At 40.7% G+C, this 15,663-nt stretch overlaps 1 protein-coding gene across 5 annotated transcripts in view; it reads right to left on the reverse strand.

Moving 5' to 3' along the window:
* The window catches only part of TTC7A (tetratricopeptide repeat domain 7A), a 172,098-nt gene that overhangs the window by 134,210 nt on the left and 22,225 nt on the right, over positions 1-15,663 (reverse strand). For all 5 annotated transcript variants that reach the window (XM_037405029.1, XM_037405028.1, XM_037405026.1 and 2 more), the window contains 3 exons: positions 12,036-12,114; positions 8,666-8,826; positions 8,158-8,221 (listed from right to left, as the gene is read on the reverse strand). In XM_037405029.1, the coding sequence (XP_037260926.1) occupies positions 8,158-8,221; positions 8,666-8,826; positions 12,036-12,114 (304 nt within the window). The remainder of the gene's footprint in view (positions 1-8,157; positions 8,222-8,665; positions 8,827-12,035; positions 12,115-15,663) is intronic.

The following is a 15,663-nucleotide window of genomic DNA, read 5'->3' on the forward strand; positions in this document are numbered from 1 at the left end:
CATTAGTCACCTATAACCTGATGCTTTTCTGAGTATCCATCTAGTGCCAAGCTATGATTTTTAAAGTTGATGCATTAGCACAGATAGAAAATTATTCAGAACTGGTGAGTGCCCATTAACATCTGCTAATAGATATCGGTACTAGAGAGAAGAACATGCCCAAATCCTGCAATAAGCAGAAGTATAAGATATATTACAAGGATGCAACATTCTAAAATTGCAGTCATACTGAACATACTGTAGATATTGTACTTTACTTCAGCAGACAGCAGCTCAAAACAACATATGCATAGGCACGACTAATATGCTTTCCAAGACAGTCATAAACCTGCTTATTTTGTTCAAGCTTTCAACTCTCAAAGCCATAGAAGGTCTCTGCAATATATCTCTCTATACTTGCACGCATAAAAGTTGCCACTGAGCAAATTCATCCACCACTTTATCCCAGCTATTTTTTTAATACTGAATCTATTGCCAGTTGCTAGTTCCAGCTGCTCAAAAAAAAAAAAAAATGTCAAGGAGTTCCCACATTATCACAGAGAGATAAAAAACACAAAACCAAAACATTCAAGCCTTATAACAAACTGAACAGTAGCAAAAACATGGAGAGTGTCTAACACAATAACGTAATCATCATCCTAAGGCTCACTGTATTATTTACTACTGCAGCATTACATACAGGGTTACAGAGAAGGGAATGTGAATCACTATTGCTTGAAACCCACCCAGGGAAACTGGCATGTTTGTTGTCTGCCCCTCACAGAAGCAAGTGTGCCATGACCCAGATCACCATTAACCAATTTTTTTCTCTTTAACTATTTGGTTTTGTAAGCTTCAGTTTGGCAGTGAGAAATCCTGACAGTTGCTATTAAGTATAGATGCAAAATAGTTGTACAGTTACTGCAACAAAGCATACAGTGATGCTGTTGGATTGGGAATTTTACTTACTGAAACATACCAAGAGAGATACTTCATTTTGCATTTGAGAATATGTAAGTTCTAAGCCATTTATACCAACATCTTTTCAATACTTGTGTTTATGTTGTTTCAGACAAGTAATTTTCCTGAACACCAATGGAAAAAGGGTTATTTGTAGAACACCGATCTCCAAACAGTGTATCAATAATATCAGCAGCAATTCCAATTTGTCCTACCACATCACTTTGTCCTCCTCCACTATAAGCAGCAGTAAAACATAGCTACAAATACATTTTCAACACCCCCAGCGTGACTCTTCCCTTTAAGCTGTTCCCATGGTCACACAGCCATGCCTCACAGCACACAAGCAGGATTGAGAGAGATGGTGAGTCACACCATTAAAAGAAGAGAACCTCTGTTCAAGGCTCTTGTGTGGGATGGAGAAGGTCACTAATGCTACCAACAGGAGTTTCACCATCAGGAGTTAGTGTAACTTGCATTACACAGAGCAAAAACATACAGTCAATGCCCCTTGTTTGAGGTACTCTTAGGTAATGGAGCAACCCAGAGATGCATCGCGTTTGTGTATTTTGGGGTGCATTTGACACAATTAGCTGTGCGTACAGGTGGCTCAGACATGACACCAATCCTATTTGCGAAGATAAACCACATCCTGCACTCAGCACAGACTGTGCACCATACAAGACAAAGCACACTTTCAGCTCTCCCGTTCCGCAGCCCAGGGACACAGCCCGTTCTGCAGGCCACACACATCCAAAAGGCTCCTCCAGCACAGGCTGGTACCCTCAAGCCAACCCAGCACTCTGCATTATAATCTCTCTGTATCATGCTTGAAGCCCAGCTTAGGTGTTCAACCTGGCTGGCCACAGCATTGGGGTTCAGCAGGGCTTTTTAGGTCTGGCTCCAAACTGCAGCAATACAACAATACGGGACCTTCAGACCCATGCTGGCTCTGAAAGCAGCGAAGAGATCTGCCTTTCTGGGGCTCTGCAATTTAACCAATGACCCTGCTGAGCTACTGACAGCTTGTGCTTTCCTATCCACATACACAATACACTTACCTGCAAACTAGATAAGCCACCTGTCCATGGAGGATTTGCTGTACATCAATGACCCTGATAATTACAGCTTATTTATGGCATGTTTATTACATGTAGAAAGGAAAAGAGCCATAGCAAATCCAAACAGCCATTACTTCAGCAGTTATTACGCACACAGTTACGCTGCAGAAAATTAAATTTTACCACAGTACAATGATGTGCTTCTTAATAAAATGTCAAGCAATCACATGAATTACAATAGAGCATATTCCACGTAGCAGCCCCTTCTCACAGCAATTAGCTATGAAGTATCCTTTAATTGCTCACTTTGAAACATGGCTCCCCCTGCTTTTTTTCCAAAGAAGAAAAAGAAAGCAATTAAAATCTTTAATGAGTGCCTGCTGCCTGCCCCCTAATTCATGGGCATTCTAACGTTCAACTTGTGTCTTTTCATAATAGACATAATTGCCAGATCCACTGCAACCCATCTATACAGAACGGCAGCATGTTTTACACAGTGTACTGTAATAATGTAATTGGTGTGATTCAATACTAGCATTAAGAGAGAAAAACAAATGCTATGTGTGTAAGATTGACAACAAGCTTTTGAAATTATGCAATTGATGCCTCTACTGCTAGCAGCTGGGAAATAGTTAGCCCATATCCTTTGGGTCTCCATTCTGGCTGCTTTGCCTGTACTGCCAAAAAAATAAATGAATCCTTTGCAATGTCAAGGGCCCATTCACATGTAAGAGGCCTTGGACTTTCCACCCAAGTTACTGATGATCTCTAAAAAGCACTAGAACGTCCCCCTCACTAACATATACAAAGAAAATATTCACGGTTGACTGCAAAGCTGCTGTGAAAATGGTAAGCAGGTGGAACAGGGAGGAAATACCATATCCCAGCCACTCCCGAAATGCCTCTTACAGAGATACTGCAACTCGCTTCACTTGAGGCCAGAAGCCCAGCAAATGGAAGCTCACCGCCTTGTGAACTGTGTGGCATCTGTCTCATTTCTGGTAAGCAACAGATCACAAGTTACTGGTACCCCATTCAGATGTCTCATCAAAATAGCCCATTATTATTGGTTATCAGCTCTGACCATATAGCTATATTTTATCTCTCGCCAGGTATATTTTAATGTCTCTTACTGTAGCAGAACGAATTCGGAAACATCACTGAAAGCAAGACAGACAAACATCCCCGCACCCCCCAACTAAACAGCCCAACAATACTAAATAAAAGAAAGGGAGACTGAGAAAGTAAGGAAGTTTGTTTATAGATACTCTCTTTGGTAATAAAATTGTATATTTGATATCAGTATTCTGCCTTTAGAAAGCTATCTTCAAGAATTTGCATCGTCCTTGCAAGTTTGGAAACAAGACTTGCTACTGCAAAGCAGAGGAAAAAAAGCTTTCTACCCTGACTCCAGCAACTCACATTAGAACTATTTATTCAAGAGGTAATTAACAGAGGTGGTGTATTTTCCACTAGAAAAATCCTGCAGTCCATCTTTGCAGGTCCCAAACACGTAGCTTTGCCTTGCAGACCAATTAGACAGTCGGATTTGCTATTGTAAGTGCACAGCCGTGATTTGGCAGGAAGCAACAGAGCAGGCAATCCTGTCCCCAGTTGTCTCTTTCAGCAGCCATAGTCTAATAGCCCTCAAGAAAATACTCACGATGATTGTCCAGCTGTTGTATCATCACTGGGCTTGGTGTCATTAAAAAAAATAACAACACAAAACCCTACAAAAGCAACAAGAGATTCTTCTCCTTTGCCAACCCATTTGTTGGACAGTATTATTTTATAAAGCTAGGAACTGCAGAACTAACAGATTTTAATTACTGTGCTTAAAAATACATGGGTCTAATCTTATTCCATTACAGGCATGCTTACAGCCATGAGTTTGCTCTCACCAGTAAAAAGAACCGGACAAGTCCCAGTATCTTACTTTCCCCCTCACCATCTGTCCTGTGCTCTCAGGCTCTCCAAGGTCAAATATCCTTTAGGGATTCAAATCAGAGATGAGGATGACATTTCTAATCTTTGTTACACAGGCACAGAATTTATTAGTTTTGGATACAAGGAGCTTCATTTCCAGTATGAGTGATGTGAACACAGAGCCAAAAAAAAATAATCCATGTTACCTGGTATGTTTGGTGGACTGCATCAGCCAGAATCCCAGACTGAATTTTAGACAGTATGTTGGACCTCAGATTCAAGAAAGGAAGGTTTCTAAGTGCAAATAAAGAACTTTTTCTTTCTTAACCACCTCAAAAGTAAACACAAAAAGTAACAGAAAGTGTTCTGTTCCTGGCTCTAAGAAACTTCTGGCTAATTTTAAGGGACAGTGCAGTCAGCTCAGAATACTCCTGAGAATGGCTACTAAAATAAACAAAACTGCAGCTAAGGGTTAGTCCTGCCAAACCTCCCCTGCCTACGCCCTGAAGCACAAAGTACCAGAGTCCCTGATGGCAGAACCAGCGCCGCTCCCACTGGCAGCACGATGCAGAGAAACCACACTGCAGCAGGTCACAATATGTCCTCAGTTCTCCCCACACACACACAGTGTCACTGGTTTTGATGGGTTAAATTCAATAAGAGAACTAGCAGGTTAAAAATAGGCAAGTCCATTTTTTCCAACATGTGATAGGAACACATCATTCTACCACAGCCTGATCTTGTAAAGGCTGTCACCAGCTGGCATTCTCCTTAGTATGAAGGAGAGCATTCCCCCTCACAAACACAGCCCATCCATACCATAACTCAGGCTATGCATAAAGAATGAGAATTCAGCCAGGAGGCTACAAGCCCTGCTAAAGACAGCCCTAACTGTGGTAATCTTCAGGCTGCCTGATTTGTTTCACTAGATTCCTTCATGAGAACTCCACAGCCAACCACCATGACTAAATAGCAGTTGGTATGCAGGAGGAACACTTGCCAAACTCAACAACTGGGATGCTTGTCATTGTTTGCTGAGATGCCTTAGATTATGAAAATTGGTTCCCATTTTCAATGGGACAGAATGAACACAAGAGGCAACTCAGGAGAGCGCCAGGAGGAAATGGGCACCAAGCTTTAACTGTAAGTGTTAATATACCCACAGAAGCATCTCGAAAGTATGAAAGAGGCTACCATATTATTTGGCCATCTGAAAAACTTTCACGTACTTAGGCTCTGAGACAGAGTGAGTGAAACACTGAAGGAACCCTTAATTACCCCCTTAGAAGATACTTCATCCCACTAGAACATGCAGAGTGGCTCCCTTCCAACGCAAGGTAAAGGGATATGAAGAAAAGCTGGGGCAGCATCGCAAACCAGAACCCAACACCACAAGAGCCAGAGAAGGCTTGCTGGAGTGTAGGGTCTGGCTCACAACACCTTAGAAGCGATTTCTTTTCTCCTTTTCCCCCTTACAGGAACAGTTCTCATAACCCCTGTTAACATCTTATGGGGAGTCACACAGAACCTGGAGAAGTAGACGTTAGCTTCACTTTAGGAAGGCAAGACAGAAAAATTTCAGCAGCAAACTACCTAGCACTAGTCTCTCTGTATGGCTTGGTGCAGCAGAAAGGTGTTCCAGATGTGTACTTCTTGAAAAAGCTACCATGTCTCCTTTTCATCAAATTTATCACATATTTACTTTGAGGTTCTCTGATGATTTATGTTCCTCCCCAGTCCATCTTTTCTCTGTGTCTCCTCCACGTGCTGACAAATCTTCTGACCTCCCTCCCTCCAATTCTGTTCCCCTTGAGCCCATTTTGGAGTGTCAAAATTCAGGAACAGGCATGTGGAGCAGCTGTTTGGCTTTACTGTCCTGCAAAAGAGTTATAATGGCATGGTTGCTCGTTTGTCTTTTTAAAAATCAGACAGGAAAAGTACCTTTCTGGTGAATTTTGCTGTGACAGAGCAATCAATGTGTCAGAGAAGCTGGAGAGCTCCCAGCAAGCCAACCTAATTGTACACTTCTGTTTTAAGGGGTTCATAACTGCAAATACTGAAAGAACGCCTAATCCAGCCACAATCTAGGAACATCTACTATGTTGCTTACTTGCCTCAAACTTTTATCACTTGCCATTAACGCTCTCTCCAGGAAGGAAATAAGTTTTATTCAATTGTTAACATTATATCATTAGGGAGATCTCAACTGGAAATCTGCTTCTTGTTAACTCATTTTCCATAAGCTTCAGCAAGTTTTAAAAAATAAACCAAAAAGTTTCAAACAAACCAACCTCTACATGAGAAACTCACTAGCTGACACCAAAGATGTCTCATATAACTAATTAAATAAAACTTCCCCTTCTTAGTACCATAATAGTAAAACCACAGGAAAATATTTATGGATTGCAAACATATGTAAGAATCAGGTTGCTCCCTCTGCTCCTTCGTTTAGGAAGCACATTCCTGTGGTTCCCAAGTGTATTTCTATACACAGATGTATTTCTACATACACTTGTCCTGTACTTTTCTTAAAACAATACACTCATGGCAAGCCTATTGCTAATGCAACAGGAAGGCTCAGATGTTCCATTTCCCAAAAATCAGAGACAACTATGGTTCCTGCAGTACTTGGCTACAGGGTCTTTGATTATTTAAGTGCTTTATATGCAGCAGATCAAAATGCCTTGCACCTACCTCCAGAAAGTTCCCATATATAGAAGACAGCACTTAAGCAAACACAAGCTTACTTGTTTAACCTTGAAGTCAGCACAGCAGTCCAGTTCCTATCAACAGTATTTTCACACTGCTTCATCCATAACTTATGGGACTATTTAACCATTTTATACACTATTGGATAAAACAGGGATAACTTTCATTCCCCTCAGCAGAACAAGATTATAGAGTTCAAGGCCCCACAAGGCCTTTCTGACTACAAGCTCTGTCCCAGAAAACTGAAGCAGCCAGTACTGTCGCTGGGGCTGCAGACCCCTGGTCCTCCTCCCACTTGCATCAGCCCTGACAAGCCATGCTGACACAAGTTCTCCTGATTTTAATAGAAGCACATGTGGTATTCTACAAGCCCTTGCTCCTGGAGTCTCCACTTCTGATTATGAAAAGCCCTTTAACTGCAGCAAAGCCCTTGGAAACACAAAGCAGATGTACTGTAGAGGCTTAATCTAGAAAGCACGGGAAACCACAAAGTAACACTCTGATGTACATGATTTTTAAGGCAATTTAATATTTTGGGGTGGTTCTGCCTCTTCATACTTTCCCCAAATTCTGAAAGCAAACAGTATTAAAATGCCATGTTCTGAAGAAGTTTGCAGGAAAGAGGAAGGACTTGAGCCAGAAGAATCAGATGACAAAAAACAAAACAAAATTTCCACAGTACTTCTTTTCAACTTGTCTGAAAACCGTTTGAAAATTCCCAAGAGGGTCACTGATGCTCCAAGGTTTTCAAGTCTCACCTTTGAGCTACAAGTGACCACCCAGTATTTAAAGGAAAGTAACTTTTCTTACGTTTTCAGAAAATATTCCTTACACATTTTCTGAATATTTGCATCATCTCAGAACATGAAAACGATCACGGGTTACCATGCAGTTTTCCATGCAGTTGTTTTTCTCCACCTTTTTCCCTTCCTCTTAAAGGGATTTTTTTAAAGCAACTGATGTTATAAATAGAAGAAATCTAATTATTTCACTGCAGTTCATTATGGGTGTTTCTGCATGTGACAAAACTCCCTGTATCATCGGAATTCACAAACTGCCAAAGATCATTCAGGACTGCCACAGCTAAAATATTATCCCTGCAGACTAAGGAATATAAGCAGGACGTTGTACCCTGAAAATGCCAAACAGTGAGTACCACCCTCATGCCTGGCTTTAGGCAAGGCTCCCTGCCTCTCATTCTTGATCCATAAATCCACACAGATGTTTTGAATGGAAACATCTGTCTACAGACAATGTATCTCAATGTCAGAACCTGCATACAGCTATGGTGAATGCAGTCGCTTACTGTTCTTGACAATTCCCAAACCCCCTCGCTAACATTCCATTTAATAAAAGTGATGTCACTAACAAAGAAATAAATAGCATTCCCTGTTCAGTGGTCAAATCCTTGCTTCTGTTTATCTAGGGAAGACTCTGTAAACAAAACCAACCAAAAGACTTGACACGGAAACACTAGCTATTCCTTTGTGCTATTAGTATTACAAACTCATTTTTGGCTTACCATGGATTCACTGATTAAGAGGAGAAGAAGAGCCTCTTCTACGTTGTCTTGAGGGCAGTATGCACTGAAAAGACAGAACACATTTTTCTGAGGAAGGTCAAGAGTTATCCTGTCAGCCTCTCTCTCATTTCACAAGAGGAGCAGTAACTTGAAACATGTCATGCATAATTCATTTGCCAGGCAATACCTTCTTTTGCGGGTTCACACAATTAAAAGCTCTGCAATATATCCTAGATGAGCTATACTGAACCATAAATAGATTATTTCCATTTCATAGCAAAGACAGCTATTTGACTGGATTTTCCTCCTTCCTGGGAAAAAAAAAATTAAAAAATCAAGCACTCCAGGTTTAATGTTTTATTTTTCCAGCGGGGCTTTTGATGGGAAGTTAAACACAAGAACACACAAAACCATGACATGAATCAGTGACACAATTAGCAGTACTGAAGAGTATTCAAACACTCTCCTTCCTCCTGCCAGTAAACTAAAATAAAAAAAGAATGCTTACTTCTCTTCTGTGTACAGCTCGGGCCTCCGACAAAGAAGATTGCTAATGTAAGACTGATCTTCCTTGTTCATGAACTCAGGAAGCGGATCAGATAAAGGGCTCCAGTAACAGTCTTCACTGAGGGAATGGAGAAGTACTTGGGCTAGCTGTTTGGCTGCAGTCTAGAGATAGTGAACAGTACAGAAAAAAAATATATCAGTTAAGCCTTCTCCAACACAAAAAATTCACCCCTCCCCACGTTCCACCTAAAAAGCTGCTAAAAAGTCTACAGCAGTGGCAGTTTCTTCCCTCTTCTGAGAAGGCCAGCCTTTTGCACTTACATATCTTTTCGCAATGCTGTAGGAAAAAAGTATCAACAAGGCCTGACAGCAAGGGGCGTTTTGGTAAATGAAGATCACCAATGGCCACATGGACTGCTGAGACAATCTCACAGTTGGAGTATAATGTCACTTCACAACATTGTCAGCCTCAGAATCTTGTATGCAAGTCTCAGTCCAGAGCTACTTTTGTATTAGGTTTAAAAGATCAACCCGTTATCTGTTTATACCGCTCTTCCTGCGGCATTTTACAGCTTCATCTGGGTACTGCATCTCTTTTTGTTGCAATAATGGAGGGAGGAGAGAAATGGGTTAGGAACTTTGTGTTGAGACAGCCACATCACATGCACTTTTTTGAACATCGAGTGGCTGAGGATCCTTAAATATTTGCTTTCTGGTTCATAAGCATAGCTGGCAAGCTGGGCCCAAAAGGAAGCAAGTTAACTTGCCGGTGCAAAACTATCTTTGGCATTTGTCCTTGTTACCCACCAAATCTCTAATTTTTTGCACTGTAAATAGGCAAACATGCAAACAAGCATGGAGATATCAAACTGGGTGGTATCTTCCATGAATTCTAAGCAGCACAGCATTGTAAGCTGTGAAGTAAATACTGCACAGAACAGAGGCAGGCTGAAACTTCAGCCCTTCTGTCCTATTACTTGTAAATATTATTCTGGAACTTGACTGGACATTCTGGAAATTACTATTGTGTATGGGGTTTTTACATGTAATTTACACCTTCAGATGTGTTACAAGGCCACCAAAACTAATGTTCTTTTAAATACCAGGATAGGTATGATTGATAAATTGAAGCATTATTCCACTTAAGGTACGACATCTGTAGGACCAAATAAATCACACTGAGGTTAAAGAACCTTGCATCAAAGAAAAAGTTATTTTTCTGAATCTGGTAACAGGAACTTTATTTTCATCTACCTCACCACATACAAATTCACTGAATTAGTCTAAAATGCAGCCACAGTAGTGTGCGCTGTTTCTTAAACACCAGAAAGGGAGGTTTCATAGATGTACCTAGCAAACAGCAAAGCGATTTGAGTGCAGGATGGTGTCTCAGAGAAATACTGCCACATAACACTCCGTGAAAACCCAAAGACCTTCCATGCACTCCTACTGACAAGTTACAGAGAGCCTTCTTTTTCTAACTAGGCTTTTCTATGCTTTTTATAGCAATAACCATGAGCAAAATGGCCTGGGGCCCTGCAACATTAGCCAGTATTATTTTATCGTCTCAGTGTGTCATTATTTAGTCAGTTTTACCCTGAGGAGCCAACTCTCCTATATTTTTTCCTACAGTCTTAGGGGGGAGGGGAAAACACTATGCCAGCAACAGAAAGACCTCTACTGGTTCACACAGAAGTAGGAGTACAGTTTGTGATAAGCCTTTCAAAAGGCAAGCACCAAATACTTTTAATGTCTTTGATTTTAACATACAGTACAGTAGCTGTGTAAATTAGCTTCACTCTTGTTTTGAGTAAGACCAAACAAACCAGAACAGGCCAAGACTTTGATTTATGTTATTACTGCCTTTGGCTAAAAAAAAAAAGCATCATTATGCTTGAAGAACACTGTGATCCCACAAATTAGGAAAAAAACCCAACATGTATTTCACTTTCATGCTTGAAAAACTTGTTTAATTAAGCACGTTCCTCCCTTTGCCCTCTTGACAGCTCTCTAAAAACAAGAAAATGCAAATGCAACTTCCAGTAAAATAGAAATCCCAGGAAAAACTATTGGATTAACACCTTCAGATTTCCCCTTAGGGATAAATCCTCCAGGGGTTGTACAGCTCTCCCCAGTTGCACAGGGACAGGACCATGAGTGCCATGTTCTGTCATGGTATAGGAACAGCAGATGGTTAGACTAATTTCAGCAAAATAATAAAACAGGCAAGCAAGAAAAAAACCCTGAACCCTGATCTCAGTCTGGAAAAGGATGCAACCATTTGAGTGTCACAGTTATTTAAGTCACATCTTCTAATCCCCTGCACACACTTCCATATGCATCTGTATTCTCAATTCAACATACAAGGCAACAAGAAGATTAATATACAGAACAAAAGTTCCAGACTACACATACGTGAGGAATCTAGGCAAAAAAAGCACCCAGGATACACTTGCTGCTTGCATTTTCATTTTAGCTCTGCATTTGCACGTGAGCTAGTCATACAGTCCATCCATTGGAACCTGGCACTCTTCATATCCAAAATGCTATGCAAACCCACGCCCACCTCCCTTGCTGAACTTCTCTAGAATTACAGAAAACACAAAGCTGAATCAAGCACAAAACAAGTTTAGTCATATCAACATCAATGCTTTTAGGCTGCAGAGGTTTCATTCATGTTTTCAAGACTGCTATTCTCCATGCTGTTGACCTCATCACCTCCTGAGCAACCTCAGGATAAGATCTCTTAAAGGGGACACAGGGAAGAACCAGTTAAAGGTCTGAGTTGTTGAACAGGCACATAAATAACTTTCTCCATGCTTTCTTTACCAGAGGCTCTCAGGATAACCAACAAAAGAAATAAAAACAAAGTTTAAAATCACTCTGTACTGTCCCGAAGGGAGTTTTACAGGAACACCACTGAAGTGAGTCTAAAAAAGCACTGCTTGTTGCAAAACCCAGAAGTACTTAATGCTTCTACACGAACATGCGAAAGGTGTGCATGCACACAATGAACAGTGAGAAAGAAAACAAGACATTACCACCTGAGAGCATCACCGTTAAGCTAAATACATCCCTATTTCTACCAGGGCTAGAAAATGCACTAAAATTAAAAAAAAAAAAAAAAAAAAAGAGAAATCAAAAGCAATCCACATGTCCAGGTCTGAAGGCTTGGAGGTTTCAGTTGGGCAGGTCAGTCTGAATTAAGTGCATCACTTGACACATCACTTCCAAAAAAAGGAAAAAAAAATAAAAAATGCAGCAATCAATCAGGTGAGGACAAATACATTTTTGTCCTACTACATTGGTCAATAAACACACAATTCCTGCATAGCAGATTACCCCACCTACCCATCTCCCATTCCTCTTACCATTTTGAAGGTCTGAGTGGCTTTTGTTTCCACAGTCCGTAGTATTTCTCGCAGACTCCTCATTCCTTTCACGATATTTCTGTGGGGAAGGCAGGAAAAAAAACCACATTAAAAACCTGAAAAACATTGGAGACAAAATATATTTTTATGATGTGCCAAAGCTTGGCAACAAATTTGACATTCAAACAAACCCATGAAACAACCACTAATAGCGAGTGTGCAGTAGCAAGACAAGTCACTCCGAGGCACAGACAGGACAATGGCACTGAGTAAGGCAGCGACTGTAGCATGCCTACTCCAGATGGCTTCCTAAGAGAAGATCACATTCACATTTGACTAACAGAGGGGACATTTGGAAGCCTTTCATAGCTCATCTTTATAAAGCAGATGCTTCTTCTCAAGAGCATCCACATCTCCTCTTCGTACACACAGATTGTACTTGTTTGAATTATATTAAGCCTACATGATGCTTTTAAATGATGGCTGCTTTTAGGTGGTGCTTAAATGCCTTGTGTCTGATGGTCCAGACATGATGAAATTACAGTGGTTTAAACAGTTTATTATCAGGTGGCTAAGTTGTAGTATCTGTCTGCAAGCACGGCTTAACCTGCACTAAAAGGTGGTTAGACTTGCGGGGGGGGGGAGGGGGCGGGAAATCACTTTATTTTGCATACACCATGAACAAAGCAGACTAATTGCCAAATGGTATCTTAATCACGTGTCTGAGCACTAAGACAGACGCAGAGAGGAAAGATTAAACATTGGACATACTACTTAACACACTTGCAGCCTATAAGCTCTTCAAGGTTAAGGACATGATTCTACCACTACAGTTAACTACAAAATAGTTTAGCTCATTTTCATTGCAGGGTGGAAGCTACCTAAAGAAATACAAGCTAACAGAAAAGGAGCAATGCTGTACTGAAATAAAGGCAACCAGATAAGCAGTTGTACTGGTACAGTAACTGTCACTTCAGCCTATTCCAGGAGAATTTTCTGTGCAGACAAAATCTAGACTTCATTAAAAAAAAACTAAAAGCACCACAAAACATAACAACCTTTTCTGTCAATCTGATTAAATTTTGCAGATAAGCAGTACAGACTGCGCTTGTACTCACCTTCATGCGCCGCAAACCTCCTTACACTCCAGAATCAATGGCAAACATTTGAAGAAATAATTTTAAAAAAATAATAATTGGGGGTGGAGTGGGGTAGTGCATGCTGGGAAGGATAAAACTTGATCATGTTCATCATAAATATCAGCTACATAAAATGCTGCCCTAAAGCTTATGGTCAGCAAGTCACAGAATGCAAAATGCCTGTGGTCCTACTTCCAATCAATATTCATCCCAACATTTTAAACCTTCAGGTAACCTGTAGATTACCTAATTGTGGGCAATCTACTGGCAAGCAACGATATAAGTCAAGAGCAAAAACACTGGAGACTTGCCCCTGTAGAGAAAGTCAGAGGCTGGCTGTCTTTTTTCCCTGCCACTTTCTCTCTTACACAAAAGACGTGCTTTGAATTTATCAAGGGAAGTAAGTTTTTTTTAAGCTGGACTCTAATGCTTCAGCAAGCTCTCCAGCTACAGGGCCAACACACCAGGTGCTTTTCTGTGCGTCTAGGAAAGAATATACCCACAAAGATGCAGCTCTGGACCTTAAACTGAGGAAAGCAATAAAGCACATGGTGATATTTATGTACACGAGTAGTCACACGAAATCCTGTGAACAGGATAGTTCACATGCTATGTATTATCAGAAAGTCAAAATCAAGAAATTCCTCCATCTAAACAAAACGCACCTGCCCAGCTGCACTCCTCAGTTACTGAAAACTACTGGAGTTTCCTGTGCTTCCTCTTCCTTGGGGTCCTTAAAAGGCTGAACAGATGAGTTGTGGCATATAACAGTTATACAATATTTTAAGAAATCCGTATGTTTAGATTTCTTGTTAGGATAATGCTGTTTGTCTTAATAAGGTACCAATGAATTCCTCTAACGCGCATCAGAAAGATTAGTGACCACTTGCAAAGTCAATTAATTCCACATTTGGCACATACTTAAGAGACAGAAACCCAAGAGAACACACTAAAGAGACAGTTTTGTTCCCAGAGAATGGGAGCACCATTTCAGTTCCACTTTTTAGACAAGGCCATAAACCAAGTTAAGCTTCATGGCATAAACACCTTGCTCTGTGGGGAGGAAGGGTAGAGGAAAGGGAAGGAATACTTACACATTGAAGAGAATGAAAGAACAAATGGCAAATTGCTGCCCATCTGCAAGCAGTCAGGGTTGAAACCATGAACTGCATGACAGATCTCTATGAGTACCTTCAACAGAAGGTAGAAGCACAAGAGGAGCACCCAGCACTCGCCACACTCCAGACAGGTGCTTGTGTGATCAAGCTCTCTCAGAGAGCACCGGCTCCTGCTCCGAGCTCTCAACTCTGAGATGTGCAAAGCATCTGACAACAATACCAGTTCTACAGGACTGAGAATTTTGTTTGGCAGCTTTTACATTTTGAGCTTTATTGAACGTTATTGAGCCATGACAGGAGACTGAGGACACCTGCCAGCAGTCTGCAAACATACCTCACTACAGAAGTCTTTCTACTCTACTGCTCCAAGCCAGGAGGCCATCTGAGCACACATTTCATTTTAAGCATATGAATTGCTCTACTCATAATGGTAAGGAACTTACTGTTCCATTAATAGATGTCCTTCACATACTAAATGCGCACTTGAGGTTTTTTTTAAAATTAGGACCTGAAGAAAATAAAAAAAAAAAGAAGAACATGTGTTTGAACACAGCTACATGTATGTACATGAGCTGATAAGGATGCAAACATAAAGCCTCTAGCAATCCGTGGAGAATCCATTTGATTTTGTCTACATCAGAAACTAAGCCATCTTGAGCCTCTGCAGGATTTGGACAGAAGACTATCTGGAAATCCCAGGTACTGCTGCCTGAAGCCACAGCATCATAAGTGAACATCAGACCATGGAAATTAAACGAGTTGGAAGAGTCCATAGGCCCCTATTGCGCTGCTAAGGTGCCAGAAAAAAAAAAAAAAAAGAGGAAGAATAGGAAGGGAAAAGCACATGCTCAGTAACTGCTTCAGTTTTAGCCACAAAAATGACAAGAGAGGCATTTAAAAAAAAAAGAACATGATGAAATGTGGTTTAGGACTCAATTACAGCTAATCTAATAATGATGAACACAGAAAACCACAAGCACAAACTGTGACTTTAAAAAGCACCTTGTCCAGTCAGTCCAGCTTGGCACCAAAGTACACTTTGTTTGTACAAGTACCCTATCAATACAGGGTAATTAATTACCATTCATGAATCAAAGCAGTTGTATCACATTTATGTCATATTGTTTGGTTAACACTGCACAAAATTTTAAGATACAAGAAAATAAATACACTGTTTTCTATGCAAATTGCTGGGAAAAATATTGGTAATGAACTAGAGTGGACCGTCTGCAAAGAGAGTCCCTGAACAACACGGGCACCAGAAGATCATGTTTTTATCCACACTCATTAACTGTTAAAACCATTAGCCACTAACAGATGGGAGAGACCATCTTGAGATGTCCACATGGAAGTTTGCAGAGCCACCTCTCC

This window comes from Falco rusticolus, chromosome 12 (genome assembly GCF_015220075.1).
Source record: "Falco rusticolus isolate bFalRus1 chromosome 12, bFalRus1.pri, whole genome shotgun sequence".
Lineage (NCBI taxonomy): Eukaryota > Metazoa > Chordata > Aves > Falconiformes > Falconidae > Falco > Falco rusticolus.